This window comes from Alligator mississippiensis, chromosome 7 (genome assembly GCF_030867095.1).
Source record: "Alligator mississippiensis isolate rAllMis1 chromosome 7, rAllMis1, whole genome shotgun sequence".
NCBI lineage: Eukaryota > Metazoa > Chordata > Crocodylia > Alligatoridae > Alligator > Alligator mississippiensis.
In genome coordinates, this window is record NC_081830.1 from 87178359 (window position 1) to 87199763 (window position 21405).

The 21405-nt window shown below is 51.3% G+C and overlaps 1 protein-coding gene across 5 annotated transcripts in view; it reads left to right on the forward strand.

Moving 5' to 3' along the window:
* TP63 (tumor protein p63) overlaps window positions 1-21405 on the forward strand; it is a 97597-nt gene that overhangs the window by 54533 nt on the left and 21659 nt on the right. For all 5 annotated transcript variants that reach the window (XM_014607118.3, XM_014607122.3, XM_059731265.1 and 2 more), the window contains one exon: window positions 20381-20567. In XM_014607118.3, coding sequence (XP_014462604.1) covers window positions 20381-20567 — 187 coding nt within the window. The remainder of the gene's footprint in view (window positions 1-20380; window positions 20568-21405) is intronic.

Genomic DNA, 21405 nt, shown 5'->3' on the forward strand with positions numbered 1-21405 from the left:
CATTTGCCCCTCTGTGTCTGGCTGCTCTTGCTTGTCCTCTGCCTTTTGGTTTTTTGTTTTAACCTGTAGGATCTTCAGGGCAGGAGTTGTCTTCTGCTCAAGGCCCGCTGCGCTGCCAGGGTAGAAATTGGGACAACAAGCTTATTGTGTACCATAAGCGAGGGGCTTTCGGCAGGGTCCAGGTCCCGGTGAATCCTGGTCGTCGGCGCAAAACTGCGTTTCGGATCCTGCCTGGCTCCGAGGCACTGCCCTGGCGTCGAGTTGGAGGATCGCTGCAAATGGAGGGGAACAGCCCTATGCCAAGCCCCAGTTGGCGTTTGGCACGTCGTTGGCCGACCGAATAGCGAGCGAGCCCATGAACCGGGGAGGACGAGTTATCGGATGGAAACCTGGGAGAATGCAAAGGCATTTGCTGCATGAATTGTCGCTTGCTGCTTGTGTGCTACCTTTGTTCTCCAGCAGCAGGGCAATGTTTGCTGCTTTCTAGTCTAGATAGTAGCCCATTAAACCTACAGCTGCCTGGATTTGAGCATCTGATAGCGCGTTGTCAATAATGACACATGCTACCGTACAAGCTGTGGGTGCGGTAGTAGGGTGCTTTGATCCTATGCGTCAGGGCAGAAGCCGGAGTGCATGTAGGGGCAAGGATCAGTGGTGTCCCCTCTTCCCCCTCTCCCCGTCCTTGCAGCGTGGTGCGTGACGGGACATCCAGAGCCGACGGAGGCTATACGCCTTCCTCCTCGTCTGCGGCCTGCGCCGAAGGCAGGAGGCTGGAAAATATGGGCCGGTCGTTTGCTCCGGTGTTGCAACTGCAGGTCTTGTTTGTTCACCTGCGTTCGCCTCTGGGTCTCCCACTGCCAAAAAATAAAAAAAAAAGATCTTGAAGAGGAGCGCCGACAGCCCCAAAATGAAATTAAAGGCTGCGGGGAGGTGATAACCATCCCCAATTACAGCACAGCTCACTTAATTGGGAGGTGGTTAATTGAGAAATCTGATTAACTGCACTGTTCCCCAGGGAACTTCTCCCCCCAGCATGATTCAGTGGCAACAAGTGCTGGTTTTGCAGGAAAGCGCTGCTGTTTCGAATGGACCCGGCCGTCCAATTATGCGTGTTCTGGTTTTTCCGGGAGAGCGGCCCCCACCCTTCGCTAGCCCCCGGGTAGTGATATCAAGCCAGCTCGGTGCTGCTGGCAACATCTTCCTTAGCTGTCCCCATCAGCCTGAAGAAATGCACGTGTGGACGCCACGTCTCGAGGGCCACGTGTTGCAACGAGATGGAGACGGTTTGCTCTGCAGGGGCAGAGGACGTGCTCGTCTCTCGGGACGGGCGCAAGGCTCGTATTCCCAGTTGTGCCTGTTTGTAGAAGAGACCAGATTTGAAGCGTGGACACTTGAAAAGGTCCTGTGTGACCTGCAAGGGCAACTGCAGTATCGGTTTGCCCAGTGTCTGGCAGGTTGCTCTTGGTCCCCTTGGTCTCAGTAGGTCGGTGGCCTGGCGAAGCATCTTCTGTTGGCATGTGGAGGCAAGATGCATGGAGTGGATCGGATTAGCTCGGCCCAACAAGCCCAACTTTGGGGGCTAGTTGGGCCGAGCTAATTAGGCTAATTCATGCTACTTTGTCTGTAGGCTAAGTGCCCAGTAGCCCCTGCATCACTGCCAACACCTGTAGCATCAGTAGGGTTGCTCCAGTCTCTTCACACGCACATCTGCTTGTACAACCGGAGGCCTTACATTTCTCTCCTTTGTGGTTCTCCATTTAGCTTGCGTGGCAGGCTTGTCTTGGCCTCTCCTTCTCCTGGCGGTCCTGGCTGAAGCGCCGTTAAGCTTCTCCAGCTAATTGCAAAGTTCGTTCCCATGCCGCCTCTCGCTTTGCACAAAGCCCTTCCTCGCCTAATTTGTTCGCCGTCTTGTTGTAAAACAGCCCTTGCGAAGGGCGAGGAGGTGCTTTGATCTGCAAATTGTAGGGTTGCAGTGGCACGGCGTAGGGTTGCCGGTGCGTGTCACATGTTGAAGGCCAATGTGTGGAAATTGGAGGCCTGGGGCTGGCTGGGAAAGGAGAGGAGAGGAGGATGTGAGAAATGTGCTGCTTCCAAGGGGGCTTGCAAGGGTCGGAGGGCATCTGCCCAGCAGCACAGACGGGCATTGAAGTGCTTGAGGTCCTGAATGTGGATCTTGGCAAACCCAAGGTACGTCTACCCTATCTTCTCCGCCTGTCCCAGGAAGCACAAGGCACCCATGCTTAAAGAGGGGCATGAGATGCAGGACCTTCCTCGGTCACGTCCCAGCTCTGAAAATGGGTTTCCTGAAAAACCACGTCGGGGAGAGCTAAGTCGAGGGCAGCGTTGATCTGGGTCTCTGGGCATCGGTGGTTGAAGAGTTGGAGAAACCCTAGACAAAAGCTGGCAGATATTGGGGGCAGTGCACCTCTATGTCCAAAGTCATAGAAATACGTTATACAAAGCACTTAAATGTGGGCTCTGTGTAGGTAACCGAAGTGAGAAATGCAGTGCCACGGATCGGTCTGGTGGGCAAGCCTGGCCAGGGTGGCACGCAGGCAGCGATGGATGCGTTCGGTGTCGGTGGCACCTGTGTTCATCCAGGCAAGGGTCTCTCCTTCCCTCCCCAAATGAGTCCTGACAGCGAGCGAGGAAAAAAACGTGGCTCTTCTCCGAAGCCCTCTCCTGTGGGTGTAAAAACTCAAGAGATACCAGCAGCTCTGGTTAAGCAGGTCCAGAATTGGTGCCATAACCCGGGCACCTTGCCGCTCCACGCTAGATGCATCCTGGGTAGGGACGCGCGGCAGTGTTTGTGCCCGCGTGATTGACAACGACTCGCAAGGAGGAAGAGAGAATTTGCATAGGTGCAATTCTGGAAAAGGGACATAACGTGAGCAGGAAACGAAGCTCCTGGCAGAGACGTGCTGGTACGTGTCAGTGGTTTCAAATGTAACCGGACCCAACTCCGCCGTTTCCCTGAACATTAACAGCGAAAGCTCAACATCCGCTGGGCAAGAGGGGTCTTGCCCCGTGTCTGGCAGGAACAGACGAGGTGAGGAGGACAACTTTTCCCCCCTTTCTCTGCCCCCCACAAGCTGTGGCCATAAATCTGTTCTCGATTTTTGAAGATCCGTGCAGCTTGCGTGTGCACGCACGTGTGTGCAGGACTCCCTTTCTGGAAGACGAGCGAAGGAACAAGGTGGCTGTGTGCACGCTGCCAGGGAAACAGAGTTGGGGAGACATGATGCTACTTGTAAGGTATGCACGAGACAAGACCAGAGGCGCCGCGGCGCTTGATTGCTGTCGAGAGCTCAGTTCGAACTTGCCTCTTCCCCCGTGGCCTGCAGCAGTTATGTAGAAATTGGGAATGCTTTTGCCTGCTCCAAAGCTTTTCCTTGATGGGTGCTGCCCACATCTCTGTTTTCTTCGGGGGGGTGGGGGGAGAACATGTGAAGTAAACAGGAAAATTACTCACCTTAATGGTGCATTTTACTGGCACTGCTGCAGCTGCTTCGAGAGCCTGATGGATTTAATTTCTTTCTTCTTCTGCATGTGTGATTCATGCCCTGGTTTATTAGAGCGCCAAGCCGGAGACGGATCTGCCCTTTCTTAATGAGGGGGAAAAGGGGGGTAAAGGAAGCCAAGGCGGAGAAGAAGGGCTGCATCCTCTTCCCTTCTTGCAGCTGCAGTAGGAGCAGCGGACCCTTGGCGTGTTGCAGAGCAGACCGTGGATGTACGAGCATGGCAATGGGTCATCTTTGAGATCTGCACCTGGGATGTTCTGCAGCCCAGCCCCCCTACCAGGGAATGAATGGCACTTAGCGGGTCATCGTAGTAGGTTGTTGCCTTGTAATGATGCACCTCCTAGGAGGCAACACGCTGCTCAACGTTGTCAGCATGTGGCATCGCACGGTGGGCGTCTTGATCCTGCCCCTGTTGCCATCTTCCTGCTGTGTGTGTGCTTTGCATTAAAAGCTTGCAGAGGGAGATTTCTATATCGTCCTCTGCCTTTACGGAGCCCCTCAGAGGCACTGCGTGCTCCCCCAGCTCAGAGCAATGATAGTCGGGTTGTGCATCCTTCGACTCATCCGTTTGGATGCCTGCTTCAGTGCAGCCCTTTGCAAAAGCCCTTGACTTTGTGCAAAGCTTCCTGGTACCCAAGTTGAACGAGGAGGGGTGCTGGGGCTGACGCACGGGATCATCTAAGGGTTTCCAGTGTGCTTTGAGAAAGTCAGTGGATCCTTTATATGTATCATGGGGGAGAGAGGAGCTGAACATGGACACAAGAGCTGGTGGGCGCCGGATTCAGGTTATGGGTCCAGGAGGATGTCAGTGTGGGCATGGCTGACTCTGTCAAGCAGTGCTTCTCAAGGGACACGGCTTACTGAGCACTTACTAGATTCAAAGCACCTCTTGAGAGACTCAAGACCCCCCTCGGAAAATGCCCAGTCCTAGTTTTCACTCGTTTTTGACTAATTTTAAGCCTGATTTGAGCAATTTGTCTGTGGGAAAGAACTCAAAGCCCACAATAGGGCAGGTTTGTGCCACTCTGGATTCCTATTTGAAACCTCTGGGTTTATCGTGTGCATCAAATTCCCACATGTCACAGCACCGCACTGCTAACATTGCGTGGTACCCCTGTGGCACCCTTCAAAGGATCTCAAGGCACCCCAGGGTGCTGTCACCCCGGCTGAGAATCACAGCTCTAGAGCTGCTCCATCCCCATATAACAAATGTGCAACCTAAACCACCCCATCCCTTATACAGTGCCTCCTAATTGGGCATGCTGAATCCAATCCCATCTCTGTTGACTGTCAGGCGCTGGAGGATAGAAAGGGAAGTACAGGGCATGAAGTCAAGCAGGTATAAAAAGGGTTAAAAGGAGCAAAAACAAGTCTCCCCCAACCTACTTTTCACCCTCCCTGTGTTGCATTTGGCTTCTGTAAGTCGTGCAGCCCTCTCGGCTCGGGCTCCATTAGGGCCACCCCTTAGCAATGAGCTGTGAGCAAATCCCTTAAAGTCACCTTATGCATCAGCTCTGAGCCTGTGCCCAAACCGACACGTGGGTCCCTGGCCAGGCCTTGCCTCGCCTTTTTAACACGGTGTCACTTGGGTTTGTGGGTAGCTGTTCTCCTTGCAAGATGGCCAGCTTTGATGGAGGACTGAAGCAAGTCAGCCCAGGCAGGGAGCAAACTTGGGGATCCTTTGTGCTGAAATCCATCCCTCCTTGAGTCCTGCTTTCTGGCCTGTTGGCACGGAGGATTTTGGAGCATTTTAGCATTCCCCTGGGGCCTTTGTGAAAGCAAGAAGGCATCCGGTGCATTGCCATTTTAGACAGCCTGTTGTCTCCTCCGTTGTGAGCTCCCTTCATGCTAGCCCATTCGTCCTGTCCGTGGGCGAGGGGGTCTCATGGCTGCTAGTCCCTGTGGCTCCAGTGGCATATGGATGAGGATGCTAAAGCGAGCATCCCGTCGGCTCGATCTCCGCCCTGCCTGGTCCCTGGTCCTCTGCTCTTTCCACTACATCTTTTGCTTACTGCAGTTACGGGAACCCGTCGCTGAGCTGCGTAGAGCTGGCGCTGCAAACCCAGTGCTTGAACCAACCTGGCAGAGCGTGCCCACACCCTGATTGTCCTATAACCATCGCCTGGTGACTGAGGATGCCGTAGTGAGCACAGAAATGCTCAATGGGTGAAGAGACTAGCTGCTGCTCTTTGCTCCTAGCATGCAAGAGTTCATCATTGCTTTGAGTTTTCCCTTGCTGAATTTATCAGCATGACTTAAGAGCTGGTTTTGCACTTTTTAAAAACCATGCCCAGAAGTTCGGTCTCAGATTACTCGGCCCGTGTTTCCTCCAGCTGGTTGGAGTATGAAGGTAGCCTGGCAAGATGGAGCGTGCCAGTTCAGCTCCACCTGAAATAGCACAAACATAACAGGAAGCAAACCTGTCCTCTGCAGCCGAGCCTCAGAAAGATGGTCCGAAATGGTTGATTCTTTTCCTCTCTTGGCTGGAATCGGGACATGACAGAAGGAGGCATGAAATGGGCTTTTGCAGGCCTTGCAGCTCCCAGGGGTTTCACCTTTTGCAGATGCTGGTGTTCCCTCCTCCTGCGAAGCAATAGGTTCACCCGCTGCAGAGAATGGGCACACTGGTCTGTGGACGGATGTCTTGCCTAGGGTATTGCCCAGTCCATCATTGTCTGGCACCGCTGGAAGGAGACGCCGTCCCAGATGGGAATTGAACGTAGACTTTCCAAAGGCAGTGCCTCGATTCTGCCAGTAACTTCGTGCTTAATTCTAAGCACGTTGATGGTCTCATTAACTTCAAAGGAACGACTCGTAGGCTTAAAGTCAGGCATGTGATTAAGTATTTGCAAGATTTGAGCCCAGGTGACTTGTCTGTAGTTTTAGTGAATCATTTCTAATATAATAACCCAAATCCCCCAGGGTTGCATAGCTGGTCACAAGACTGTAGAAGTTTCTAGCTGATCTCCCTCTCTCTCAGTGCAGCTACACTACTTATTATTTCTTTAAGATGAAATTCTCTTATTTGCAACCATACCTCCCACCTGTTGGGAATATTTGAAGCAATGAAGGATCTCTGAGGGTGGGGGAATTGCCAGGGGCTGGAGGGGGTATATAACATAAGCTCTTGAAGAAACCCTGCCCTTCATGTCTGCCAAAAAAAGTGCATCTTGTTCTGATGTTCGGTGTAATTTTTATTAGATCCGATTGAACTCTTCACTCTTTTTCACTGATGAAGTTGATGCCTCTGCTCCATTTCAGAGACGTTCTGGCATAATGTTAGAGCTTGGATAGCTTTGGTTTTTCCTTAATTTCCAAAGAATGAGTCCTTATGACTTCTATTTTTTGAGCATCCAGGGCAGTGGAGTGATCAAAATATTTGAAGGCATGTAGGAAGGATAAAATCATAGAAATTGAGGGCTGGAAGGGACTGCAGGAGCTCATCTAGTCCAAGCCCCTTCTCCAAGCAGGACCAGCCCCAACTCCATCATCCCAGCCAAGGCTTTGTCTACCTGGGTCTTCAACACCTCCAAGGATGGAGACTGCACCACCTCTCTGGGTAACCTGTTCCAGTGCTTTATTACCTGCCTCATGAGAGAGTTTTTCCCAATATCCAACCTCAACGTCCCTTGCTGCAGCTTGAGCCCATTGCTCCTTCTGTCATCTGCCCCCACTGAGACCAGCCCAGCTTCATCCTCTTTGCAGCCCCCCTGCGGGGAGGTGAAGGCTGCTATTCAATCCCCCTCGGTCTTCTCTTCTCCAGACTCAATCAGCCCACTTCCCTCAGCCTCTCCTCACCAGTCCTGTCCCCCAGCCCCACAACCATTTTCATTGCCCTCCGCTGGACTCTCTCCAACGTGTCCACATCCTTTCTGCAGTGGGGGCCACAGCTGGACACAGGACTCCAGATGTGATCTCCCCAGTGTCAAATAGAGGTAAGAATCACTGGCCTGGATCTGCTGGCAACGCTCCTACTATCATTCAGCAGTTGGCCACGTAAGCATGTTTGAGTTGCTGCAGCACTTGAAAGCCCAGACACGGGCCCTTGTAAGCTGAGTGCTTTGTTACACAGATCAAAACGGCCCTCAGCTCACTTCCACTGTCTTAATGCACAAGACTCAACAGATTAGTGCAGAGAGATGGGGGAAACCAGGGAATTGGGGCAGCATGGGTTAGCAAAGTGGGCAACCTGGCCTGCACTGCATTGCCGTATGGAAGAAATCCCCATCTTGGTGAAAGACATGCTGTCCCACATGGCAAAGGCGGCTCTGCCTAGCTGAGCATGCAGCTTTTTAAATAAAGTGCATTACATTAACATCGTAGAAGCGGGGCAGACATGTCATATAACATGCGCCTAGGAGCTGTCCTGACACCAAAGGGCTGGACAGTGTTGGAAACCAGGCAGCTGTTCAGCAACATCTGGATGTGCTCGGCCTGGTCCAAGTGTTGCATTAAGCTGGCCTATTCAAGGGGCATCCACGTCAGGAGCTGGGGATCTGCTGCTATACCCTATGTGCCAACTGTGTGATTAAAAGAGCTGTAATAGTAATTTAGCACAGGGGAGGGTTGTCTAGGAGCCTGAAAACTAAGTGTTTCAAGGGAGGGGAGGAGGAGAGACACCCAGGTCCGATTTCAGTGGAGGTTGTCTGTCTCCCGGAGCCTCCTTTGCAAATCTTCCCCTGAATGCACGCTTTGTAACGGAGATTTGCCTGTTGTCGGTGCAGTCCCGCCAGTGAGCTGAACCGGCTAGAAGGGGCGGCTGGATAAAGTGCACGAATTGGGCAGGGGAATGGCTTGAGCTAGACGGGACAGCTGGGCTGATGAGAGAGGGGCTAAGTGAGAGATCGGGGGGAGGAATTGAGGCTCGGTATTTGCTTGCGGGGGAGTCGGCTGGGAGCATCTCTGCGCTGGGGTGACAGTCAAACGGGATTTGCCTGCATGTTGCTCCCAGCTCAGGTTTCCCTTCACTTGCTTCACAAACACCACGCGGTCCCTTTTCCATCAGCACACGGTCCTCTTCCTTCCCAGGGGCACGCTGGGGACGGGTCTCGTGGCCGTACGCTCGGTAGAGCCAAAGCCTCATTTTTGGCTCCTGTTTTGACCCAGCAAGATCTCCAAAATAACCTGGAGAAGCTTCAGCCCTTGTGCCTGGGCACAGCTGTGCTGATCTCCGCTGGCTTTTTGCCCTCTGATTTTCCTGGAGAGATCCTTGAGCAGATTGAAGGATGCAAGACGTACAAAGCTGAGCTAAGAGATGCCCCTCTGTTCACAGCTGAAGGCCAGAATGGACCGTTGTCATCTGGTGTGAGAGAGGCCAGCCCGTAGCATGCATATGCAGGTAGCAGGGAGCAGAAAGCTGAGCAGCAGATCAGGCAGAGGAAGGGGATGGGAGTGGCACGCAGAGAAGGGCATAGGGCTCATTTATGCCCCGTCTGCCAAAAAGGTTGCCCTGCGGGTCTTGCCTCGAGCCTAGATGCCGCGATAGACGCGACGCGCATTTTTCGGAAAGGCCTGTTCTGCTGCAGAGCGGCTCGTTCTTTCCCCGCTGCAGTGCTGCCTTGAAAAGGCAAACGTTGAATCCATAAAGTTTCTCATTCCCTGCACTGTATAAAGCGGCAGATGCAAGGGTGTTTTTGGAGAGTTATTTTCAAAGGAAGAATCAATTTAAATAAAAAATGGTGCGTCGAGGCAGTGGCCCTGTATTTGGTGAGGCAGCGGGCACTTAAGCTGGATAGAAAAGCCGCTGTCCTTCTTTTCAGCTTCAGTTCAGTGAGAGCCCCATTGCCCCACTCCCCTTTGCAAACTTTCCCATGTGAAACAGCCTTTCAGCTTCGTAGCATTGGGCACCGGAGCACCTGAAAGTTGCTAGATACTTTCCAAAACCAGAGGAAGGTGGAATTCCTACCCCAAAGAGACTTCAGTGTGAAAAGAGAGACAAAGGTTAGAGGAAATTTTAATGCAATATAAAATCATAGAAAATAAGGGTGGGAAGAGACCTCAGGAGGTCACATCTAGTCCATCCCCCTGCTCCAAGCAGGACCAGCCCCAACTACATCATCCCAGCCAAGACTATGCAAGTTAGACTATTCAGGCTGAAGTTAGGTTGTTTATATGAAGTTTTTAATTAAAAAAATATATATGCATAGAAGAAATCTAGTTGTATTAGGTCAAGAATTGAATCGGGGGTGTGTGTGTGTGTGTGTGTGTGTGTGTGTGTGTGTGTGTATAAAAAAAAAAAAAAATCAAAATCCCCCAGCAATCTTTCTATTTTGTATGAATATGTTAATACAGCAATGCCCATCCTGATGGAAAGAGATGGGAAATGCTCCCATCAGTCCCGACATGCTTTGGGAGCTCTGCCGTGAAACGTAGGAACAGCTTTATGTGGCATCACATTGAATTCGGATACAGCTTAGTTTCCATAGGCCGTGCCTTGGTTTTTTTCATTGAATGGCCGCTTTTGATTGAAAAGAAGTATGCAGTCTGGTTTTTTCATGCAAAATATCCCTGTTTTCAAGCCGCACCCCCCCCAATTTTTTCAGGCTTCTGGTGGAGTTTAGCCGAATTCCCAAAACTGAAATAGCCTCAGATGCGAGCCCATGTGTGCAAGGGCTTCATAGCGCAGCAGCAGGGTACAAAATGGTATTGCTAAGTCTTTTGACTCCATGTTTCCAGCATTCGGGGCATGACTAGGTGTAAAAGCACTGCTAGCACAGACGTGCTCCAGTCGAGATTGTCCAGCTTGTTGGCAGCACGGAGTTTAAATCTGTATGTAGGCGCAGTCTGTCGGTGACAGGGTTTTGCACTAACAAGTCCCCAAGAGCTTGTCTCTGAGCCAGGTTTTTGGAAATCTTCCTATTTGTATGCTGGCGTTGCCTTCAGCCTGCCCCTTGTTAGTCCCTGTATTCAGACTAGCTCCACTGCTACTCTCTACGGGGTCAGGGTGCACGTGTTAGGGAACAGCACGTGGAGCAGGCATTATGGGTGTGGGGAGAAGGGTGGGGATGGGACTGTATGGACCGCAGCAAACCTGCATATTCAGGGGGCAGCGATACCTCTGCTGGCGTGCTAGGTTGGCACGCGGGCTGGGGGAGACTCTTAGCAAATGCAGTTTGTGCATGTGTGGGCTAGACCCCCGGGTAGCACCTGAGCTTTCTGCCTGTGCTGTGCTGGCTCCGGGCACCAGTTTTGCTTGAATCGATTTGTTAGGGCGAGAGGGGAGGACCGGAGAGGATTCGGTGGGGGCAAAGGGGTTGCAGCAGGGCCTGGTGTTCTTCCTCTATGATGTGAAAGCAGCATGTTCTCCTCACAAGGTTTCCATTCAGGTGTGTAAAGCAGAGGCACATGCTGACAAATACAGGCTGTCTCCCAAAATAAGTATGCATCCTTCAGGAATGGTCATTGGGGCTGATTCTTGCTTCCTTGGAAAACCGCCAGCTGAACCTACCATGCATTTTCCTGTAGGTGCTTATTGAACACCCAGGGTGACGGCCCGAGTGGTGTGTGGATGCACACATATGTGCGGCTTTTTGAGACTCCTTGTATTAGACAGTTAAGTGGAGCAATGCAGCCACTTGCATCCACCTTTAAGGGCTGTGTTTCTCCAGGGTGAGGTTATCCAGGTCCTGCTGAATGAATACAAGTCATAGAAAAAGACAGAAGGTGGAGGAAATTTTAATGCAATATAAAATTAGACCATGAGGGTTGGGAGGGAGCTCAGGAGGTCACATGTAGTCCAGCCCCCTGCTCCAAGCAGGACCAGCCCCAACTGCATCATCCCAGACAAGGCTTGGTCTACCCGGGTCTTCAAAACCTGCAAGGATGGAGATGCCACCACCTCTCTGGGTAGCTTGTTCCAGTCGACATTCAACTGAACCCTTGCAGTGACCCAAGTGCATTGCCCTCCCTGTATCTAACCCTCTGGGTCAGCTTTCCAGCACCCCCAGCCCTAGCCCAACCTGCTGCCTTTCATATCCCATCGGGGACAGGCGATGCTCCCACCTCCTTGCTTTTACTTCTCTTTTTCCAGTCGCCCCTCGCGAGGTGAAATGCAATTAGCCAGACATCCCGGCAGCAGACAGAGAAATGGGGAAAGGGTGAGCTGATCCCTCAGAAAGGAGGTGGGGGTGGAAAAAAAACACCCAGCCCATCTGACTCCGTTCTTCTGAATTCTTGCCCGGAGGCTATATTTCTCCACTCCTCCCCATCCCTGTTTACCTAAGCAGGCTAGGCTATTTTTTTTTTTTTCCTTCTCATTAAAGTTTCCAAGGTGCAGCAGCTGCCGCCAGAGTCCGGTCCGGCGTTACGAGCCTTGTGCGCTGTCGTGCCCCGAGGGAACAAAGAATCTGTGACACATTCCTCGCTGCTCCTTCTTGCGGTTTGCAGTGTAAACGCTCCCCGTCCCCATCCTGTGCGTCCCCCACCACCCCCGGCTTCCTCCCCCTGCGCGGTCGGAGGCAGGCTGGATGCGAGGCCCACCTGCCTGATGTCAACATGGGTGTGGGCGCGGCGGAGGAAGAATGCGCCGCTCCCAGCCCCGCTCAGGTAATTAATCCCCGCGACTGACAGGTGGCAACAGGCGGCCTTTGGCTGCGGCTCTCGGAGAAAAGCCCTCGGAGGGAGGATTTTAATGGCTCATCAGCGCAATCCGTGCGTGTCTGGCAAGCGGCCGTCTGCACGCGGGGCGCAGGGGGGCGAGGGGAGAGCGCGCTCCGGCAAGGAAAGGTCCCCCCCCCGCCGGCTGGGTGCATGCCGGGATGCGAGGTTTGCATCGCGGCCCGACGGAGGCTCTGCAATAGGGGTGCAGCTCCGTGGGTTTTTAGGGCATGGAGAGAGGCAGGAAAAACGAGGTCCTAGGGTCGGGACTTTATGCTGGGTCTCTTGGGGAAGAACGGGGGTGACGCGCTCCCTCCTTGCAGGGGTGCTCTCTGGAGAACGAGCCCATCTGTTGCTTTGGGCATGGCAAGCGCTCGGTCAAGCCATGACCAGGTGGGAGACGAGAGAGTGCAGCTTTATCCCAGACCTGCCTGGCAGGAAGATGGATATGCAGGGTGCCCTCAAATGTATACCCCAGATGTGGCCTGACCCTGAGGGGACAAGGAGACCTCCTCCAGGAGTTGCTACCCCGGGGCCCTTCCACGACAGGCTTCATGCGAGGACCCCGTGGAGCTGCTGGAGCCCTGCAGTAATGCTGAGCCATCTTCAGCCCTCCCCATGTGTGCTTTGGGGCTGATCCACTGCAGTGCTGTGTAGGAAGCCCGTAGGGCAGTTTTGCTCACTCACCCCCTGTGCAATCACGCTCTGCATTTGCACAAGGTCTCGAGCGTGGCCGGCAGAGGCTCTAAGCACTCGCTGTCCCGTGGTACCAGCCAGTCTGCAGACTCTCTTGGATGGACGGGGTTTCCTTCCCTCTCCACGTTTCTCTCCTCAAATTGATCTGAAGTTGGGTTTTTCTGAAGCAGCCTGTGCGTTTCTTCGGCTGGTGCATGCGGTCCCGTTAGCTCTGCTCGTGGACGCCCGCAGTTGTTATGAGCCGAGCATGCGACCAGCAGAAACAGCGCCCTGAATTGACTACGACCCCTGGAACAAGTATAAAAACACAATACTTTAGTTAGGCCAGTGCTTCTCACCCTTTTTAGGCCATGCTTAAACTCCAGATCCCCAATGGAAAATGCCAGCTCTTGGTTTTCACTCATTTTTTGACTACAGAGGAACAGCGGAGCAATTCTGCCGCTGCAAAGACCGTAACGGTGCAGAACAGTTTTCACACTCTGGGTTCATATTTGAAGGCTCTAGGTTTATCTTGTGAATCGTGTTTGCACACCTAAGAGTGCATCCCCATCCATCCAACACTTTCTTAACCAGGGTGCAATGGGATCGCTGCCCTGGGCCCTGGCAAACCAGAGCCCGTGTCCACACTGGTGATGGGATTTTCTATTCCTGAAGCACTGTTTCGGTGGCAGTCGGACAGCGAAGAAATAGCTGCTAACCAGTCGTTGTGAAACTGCAACCTACATTCAGGCTACTTGGGATTGACTTGAACCAGCAAGTGAGCAGTTGGGGGTGAAGGTATTTCATCGTGTCTTCATCTGAGCAGAAAAGACTCAAAGAAATGGCCTTGCATTTGCAAGCTCACATCTCAGATGGCCTTTTGTTGGTCATAAGCATCTGGCCTTTACAACATACGTCACTGGCTTTGGGGCGAAAGCCTGGTGGGCCAAAGTGCCTTGACTGTTTTGAGGGCAAGGATGGGATTACAGGGAGGTTTCCTAAGTAGTGTTTTGGGGGATTTTGTTGCATCGAGGTTAGTTGTTCAGTGGAAAACCCACGTGACTTGCATTGCACAAGTAGGACAGTTCCTTCCAGGAGACTGATCGACTCACACTCTCTCTCTTTTTTTTTCTTTTCTTTAGCTGAAAATGCCTCATTTGAGAGTTGAAAGTTGTTTTCCCCCCCTTTTAAACCTTTTGTTGACACACCTTCAGGAGAAGGGGGCTTGTTGAGAAATCAGACAGGTGTCGGCTGATGTTAGCTGGCATGTGCACGCATTGCGATACCGAATTACCCGCCGAGATGCCAAGAGTGTGTAATATAGGATGTCTGCTCAGGCAGGTGGTAAGGGTAGGGCCGGAGTCACTGGAATGCTTTTTTTTCTTTCTTTCTTTCTTCTTTCTTTCCCTTTAAAACATATTATTAGTCAAAGAGCTGAATTTACCGTTGTGAGCAATCCCTTGCAGTCTGCTGATTTGGACATGACAGATAGTGCTTGAACCCCCCAGAGAAAAGGCTGAGCAGAGATGATTTTTTTTTTTTAATTTCCCTCCCTGTCTTAGCTGAGAACATATGGCTGGGCTGCCTTCCTGGTGCTTTTATATTAAATAACCTTGTGTTCCCGAAGCCTAATCGAAATTCTCTCCATGTTCGGGATTAGCTCCCTGGGCTGTGGCGTTGGGGCAGCTTTTGTTCCTGCTAATGGATAATAGCAGTTGTCTTGTTGCACAATGACAGGCCCATTTATTGAGTCAAGCTAATTTTCAGCCTTCTCCTCCCGAGCGGTTTAATTTTCGTGCTCCGTTTGCAATACGGGGCAAGAGCACAATACCGAGCAGCCCACAACGCAGCAAAACTAGATGCAAGAAGCCGGGGGTAAACCCAGATTATTGACACTGTAAAAAATATCTGATCCAAATGGACCGGATGTGCCAGGATGCACCATGATATTGCATGGCAAACCTTATTCCCATCACTCCTTGGATAATCTGTAATCTATTCATTTGTGGATCGGCTCCAAGTTCCCACTGGAAAGTCCATCTCTCTGTGCCCAGAGATGAGAAAACCACAGCCTCGTTGCAGCATGGCAATGCTTCATTGGTGCAGCAGGTCTTGGCCATTGCTTTGGGTAACTCCTACCGTGCCGTAAGCCCCTGTCAGTCAAGCAGTTCAATATCGATTGAATATTATGAACCTCAAGACACACCTGTAAAATGTCTTTTACAAAGCATTACTGTCTGGAGTCTGTACTTCATCCCTGTCTCCAGGCCCGCCGTCCCCAAGCCTTCACGGCTCCAGGCCAGAAAATTGGAAGCTGGGGTTGACGACCACGAGGCTTCCTTAGCCGTGCAGGTTGCATCCTTGATTTGTCTTCTTGCACTTATAAGACACCATGCTTTCAGCTCCTGTCCCCTTTCCAGAAGTCCCTCCCTAGTAAGGCTAAAAGTTTACAATTCTAGGTAGAAATAACAGAAGTCACGATTCTCATACCCTCGGTTTTTTAGAAAAAAAAACAGAATATCGAATGCTGCGAGACCCAAAACATCAGTGAGAGTTGGCGGCACTGCTGTCTTCGTGCATCCATTTACAAAAGGCTCGTGCTTAAAGTGCCGGAAGCATTTTATCCTCAAGGATCTCGGGCTGTTGCTCAGTCCGTTTCACCGACCCTAGGGACCAGTGAGAAGAGAGTTGGTTTTTGGTCTGGGTCGTAAAGGGCTGAGTGTTACAAAACTCATCATCGCCTGACCAGACCTTGCGGTGAGCGATGTGAGCGAGGGGACCGTGCTATCTAGACGTGGAGACCGGATCTGTGTCTTGCCTGGCGAGGCATGTGTGAAGCTGGGTTTATGCAGAGAAATAGCTGGGACTCGGGTGACCCCTGACCACAAAGAGGCTGGCAGGAATGAAAGCCAAAACCAATTTAATATCCAACAGTTGGTACTTTAATATCCAACAGATCTTATTTAATATGCAACAGTGGGTACTTGACGGACAGATTTACACTCCGCTTAAATGACGGTGACTGCAGATTTTACAGATCCCTTGGCCCGACGTGAATTTGGACGCTGGCCCTCGGGAGATTTGCTGCAGTCGGGGAGAAGGGAGGCTGTGAAGATCTCCTGTCTTCTCATCTTTGCTGCTCGTTTTTTCTGTCTGTGGTCGCTTTGCTCTTGGCTTCTCCAGCTCATGGGCTCAGCGGTGTCTCCAAAGCACGGGTGGCTGGAGCGGGCCCCGGGAGCTGCAACGGGGTTAGGAGGAGGGCAGGCTGGTTACCCACCCGGGTCTGTGTCCTGCTGAGTTTGGAGGAAGTGCTTCATCTTTTTGCAAGAATTGCCTAGAAGTCGAGTAGGATTTTTGCTGCAGAGACCCGGTAACGGGCAGGCCTGTCCAGGCTGTTCATTGCACTGATTGAAAGGTCGGATCCGGCATCATTCATACGCGCTTCTTGGTGACCGCTGAAATGCCCTTGAACTTTTATCCACCTGGATGTGAGATGCCATCAAAAGATGTTATCAAACCAATTCCTTTCATTAGCAGCAGCATTACCATGCAGTCTGGGAGCGGTCTCCAATACTGAAGCTTTACCTGGACACGTCTTCTCCTGGCCTGGGGGTCATGAATTTTTTGTCGGACTTTTTGTCTTAGTGTTTCTAGTTAAATGAGACTTAAACCTACCGATCTGTCTATTTTTGCTCATGGGCCAGGGCATTAAGTCCAGTCGTCATCTTGTATCCTGTCACTACATTCAAATTTGGGTCCAGACACAGGTGCCATGCTACTGCTCAATCTGGAGCCTTAGCAAGGTCCTCGCTGGTGCATGGTTTCCCCCGTACGTGGGCAAGCCGGCAGGTAGGTGGTCTGTAGTCTGAAAGCTTCCTATGTGAGGGTTTGCATGGTTGGAGTATCCCCGGTTTCATATTAACTTGGCTCTTACTGATTCTTGTTCAGAGGTGGTTCAAGCACCCCCGTGTTGGCCAAGCAAGCTCTGCACTTGCAGGAAGATGTTTGGTACTTTTGATATTCATGCTGACTCCCTCCTGGGTCATCTCTAGTCATGACTGCCACATTTCTATTCATGTTTCTGGCTGGTTTTCATCTAGGGGTTTTGTTAGAGCGAGGAAACGTCTCCATGATTTTAGCGTACTGGGGGCTGTAGTAGGTGCCTCCGGCTTCGATCTGCAGGCGCGCTCTGTTTGCTTGCTGCTGCTCTCCTGATGTCCGGTGGAGTCATTGCAGCAAGTAGATGCATTCATCCCAGTGGAAGGTTTTTAGTTTGGGGAGTTAAACCTTTGGTCTGCTGACATTTCCACTTCTATACCCCACTGCCCAGCGGTTTAATCTAGATCTGGTGTTTTCCATGTATCTGTCCTGAATCATTGGATTTGCTTCCTGCTGCATTTCTAAACTATGGTCCCTGCTTGCAGTAGACACATTGAGGGCCTCCTAGGTGAAAAGTGATTGGCATGAGCTGTTATTTTTCAGACCAGTCTTGCAGTTCGCTTCAAGGATTTTGCTATTAAGACCATCATTCACTCCATACCTGGGCAGATTTTTTGGCATCGTAACGCTATCGCCCTCGCCTACACTGTTGGGATTGGCCTAGCATTGTCCTCTTTGCTGTCTACCTCCTGTAATATCTGTAGACACTGGACACGTTCTCCCTGACAGCATGTTCTGTCCTCCTCGTTAAGCTGAGATGTGATGTACCGATGCACATCGTTTCCAGCGTTGCACAAGGGTTTTTGAGTGCCCAGCCTTCATTCGTAGGACTTGGAGATCCAAATCTGGGAGGTGGTTAAGTCTGCCTTTATGATTTATATTGACCGTTTGAAGCGATGACAGCAGCACAGACTGTAACCAGATTAACATATTAAGCAACGTGCTGTTGCTAAGTTTCCCACCATTTTAAAATGTGAGCGGCTATTTTATTTTGTAATTAACCCCCCCCCCCCCAAAAAAAAAAACAAAACAAAACACACCACCTTGAATATGAAATAGCAGGTTAAAAATAAGCTTCTGATATATCAGCATCTAGAGTGTGTTTTGCAATCAGTCTTTTCTAATTGATTGGCGCGTTCCCCATTTCCGCAGGCTGGGTAAATCCTTTGTGTGCTTTAATCTCTGGCCTGCAGGCACATAAAATAGATTGCACAATTTCATCTTCACCTTTTAGCGATTGGGTTTATTTATTTGTTCTTCAACTCGAAACATTTGCAGCACCTTGGCCATGGGGATGCGAGACTCGTGAACGGGGCGATGGCACGGAGCGAGGGAGGAAGGGACCTGCCCTGTTCCCACCCTCCGTCTCCACTGCAGGTCTCCCAGCTCTGACCTTCTTGCAGGTTGCAGTGAGCAAACTTTTGAAATGCAAATAATTCCTGGAATATCAATAACTAATCCCTTTGCTGTCAAATCACCAGCCACCCGCCCGCAGATGGGACGGGCACTCCTGCGCTGGCAGGAGATGATGGCCAGCTTGTGTTTGTAACCTGTATGTACCTGTTGGGTTCTTGTTTGAACAGTTGGGACCGGGGACATGAGCCATGGCAGTGAAAGACCTTTTCAAGAAAACAAGCACTTTGGGGTTTTTTGCTTTCCTTCTGCTGTAAGAAATTAATAGATGGATGTGGGAGGATGCCAGCAATTCCTGTGGTTAGTGTGTGGTTAGTCTGAATGGGGGAGTTCCTTGCTTTAAATTCCCCAGAACATCATGGAGAGAATAGAGCCCTTCATAGCTGAGCTTGAGTCACCAATTTTCTTTATGCTTGGACTAAGATAAATAAATAGCCTTTTTGTCACTTTTTTTGAAGCACATCCCTTGGTCAAGTAGACTGGACAGCTGCCTTTGATGAATACAGCCTGGAGAGAGGCATAGTTTCCAGTGTAGCCAGCCCTGTAAGAGCTTGCTTAATCCATTGTGATCGCGGGTGTGCACACAGGCATGGCTAAAGTCCCGTCGGCACTCTGCGCCATGGAGTTGGGTTTAAATTTGTGGCGAGGTCTCTCAGGACAGTGGCCAGGTGGAAGGCAGGAGCGCACTGCGCTGTAGTGGTAACTCAAAGGAACTGGGGCGTGGTGGGCTGTGCACGGGTTGCTTCTGACCTCAGAGGTGAGGAGTTGCTTTCTACTGACCTACACGCCCTTCACCTCTGTGCTGGGGTGCTACTCCTGTCTGCTTCTGACTTGCCATGCATATGGGCTGATCATTTGGTCTCCAAAAAAAAAAAAAAATTGGGCAGTAATGCTGTGCTTCAAAGTATAGCGAGTGCTTTGGGACTCCTGGAGGAAGATTGTTGTAGAGGTACTTGAGAGTATGAAACTTGAAAAGGCGTCTGAGGTCTAATCTGAACCCACCACATAAAGGCCTAGCTCCAGCCCTCCTTTAAGTGGCTTAAGTAAGCCCTCCTTTAAGTGGCTTAAGTAAGCCGCCTAAGTGATCTCTTCTTGGCTACCTGTGCTCCAAAGCAGTCTTTTTGTACCAGGAAATGTACATAGTGTCTGTGGAAGTCTCTGGGATGTTGGCCACAGGAAAATCAAGACTAGCAGGAAGGAGGAGGGAAGGGCACAACTACCTTTTAGACTACTAGCTTAGTGGTGAGGGCACCTAGGCAGGGAGCAAGAGCCAGCTCATGCTCGGCTCCAGCGGGGACCTAGAACAGAAAACCTCTTGCAGCAACGACCATGCAGTACTGGACCATGGGTGGGTTGGGGCCATGAGCCACCCTTCACTGCTCCTGTATACATGGCAGCTCTCTGGGCAGTCAACTGGGGAAGAGGAGTAGACCGCCAGGGGGTCTGGCTCTGTGGCTCAAATGAGATGCAGACGGGAGCGTCCTTGTCTGGCTTCTGCCCCCAGTGACGTATTAGATTTATTAGTTCTTGGATCCAGTGGAAAAAAAGCTGTGGGACAGGAGCATGTGCCTTAAGCATGAGGCTACAAGGTGACAGACCCCTCCTGTCCTTTCCTGTCTTACCCAGGGCTACTTACCTTCCCAGGGCAACTGGGTCTCAAATGAGTTAAAGGGACCTGAAATGCCACTTGTGCAACAACACCTAGCGATGCGAGTGCCATTTGCTCCTATGCAGGTGGGATCGGATCTGGGCCATAATCACTAATTAGCAGGTGCCCCAAACCCTCATACAAGTTTTGACCTGAACGTCTCATTCAAATGCTTGGCAATCTAAGGCCGCTGGGGGCCATGTGTTCTTCTCAGTCTGTTAAAGCAGCAAGAAGTCAAAAGGATCCACCATCCACCTTGGTGGAAGGATTTAGTGACCTAACATGGTTGGGGCACGCCAGGTGCCTGTAGCCAGCAGTGCACAAGGGATGGAGGTGGCTAGTGTCGGTCTATAGCTGCTTGCTGAATATTGTAAGACTTCTGGCTGCAAGTTGGCCTGGAGTTCAGAGCTTGGCACTGCTCAGAGAGGCCCGTCTTCAAAAGCAGCTCCCAGCTTCATTTCTCTTCGGTATAAAATGGGTCCAAAGAGGCTCTGAGGGCATCGCTCTGGTGCTTTTTGGCCACGGTCATATCCGCACAGCTCTTAGCCCCACCGCTGACCCCGCTGACCGCTCTGCTCTTCCCCTCCAGTATTCCACCGAGCTGAAGAAGCTGTACTGCCAGATCGCCAAGACGTGCCCCATTCAGATCAAGGTGATGACCCCGCCGCCCCAGGGCGCCGTCATCCGCGCCATGCCCGTCTACAAGAAAGCCGAGCACGTCACGGAGGTTGTCAAGCGTTGCCCCAACCACGAGCTGAGCCGGGAGTTCAATGAGGGTAAGGGGCCGTGGCGTGGGAGGGCTTTACTGGGTGACCTGCTTGCAGGCTTCGCTCTTCCATGCCCACTTGGTTGGCATCTGCCATCTCTACACCGCTTTAGCTCGCGGGCATGCTGCAGGGCTGAAGCAGTGCCCTCCTGGCTCGGACGACCTCTTCCCTCCCCTCCGCAGACTCGCTTTCTCTGAGAAGCAGCTGTTCTTCTCAGGAATGATCTCCTGTGCTGCTAGGACAAGGATCTAGTGACAGGATGCAATATCACCCCGAGTCCTTAATCCCGGCTTTAAAGACAGGGGGAAGTTTGCCTCGAAGAGAGTAATGTCCAGGGCTGGCTGCACGCTGTAGCCGGTTCTGCTTCCCATTTAACATGAATATATTGCTCTAATGCTAATCTGCACTGATCTCTTATTGATCTCCGGTTACCTGTTTCAGATTTCGGGTGATCAGTTGTTCCAGGCATGGCCTGGGTTTTCATTTTTGCAAACACAAATTTTGTGTGCGTTTTACCCAGACGGATGGCATTCGTTTAGCTTTAGATACGGTTCCTTTTCTATTCCACTGGTTTGACCTGGTGCACGTGGCAGCTGAAAATATATCAGGAAGCCTGGCTGCTGCCATGAGGAGGCTCTGATCGGATCTCTTTTAATAGACAAATGCAACAACAACCAGACATTCAGGTGGTTTGGGAAGCACGGCTGGGTGGGAAACGTTCAGCAAAACAGTCTTTGGTCAGAAAATGCCTTTTTTTAAGAAACCATATCAACGTTGATCACATTTTGTTTTGGACCAAGAACTTCTGCTGAGGAAGCTTTTGATTCATTCAGAATAAAATGTTTTG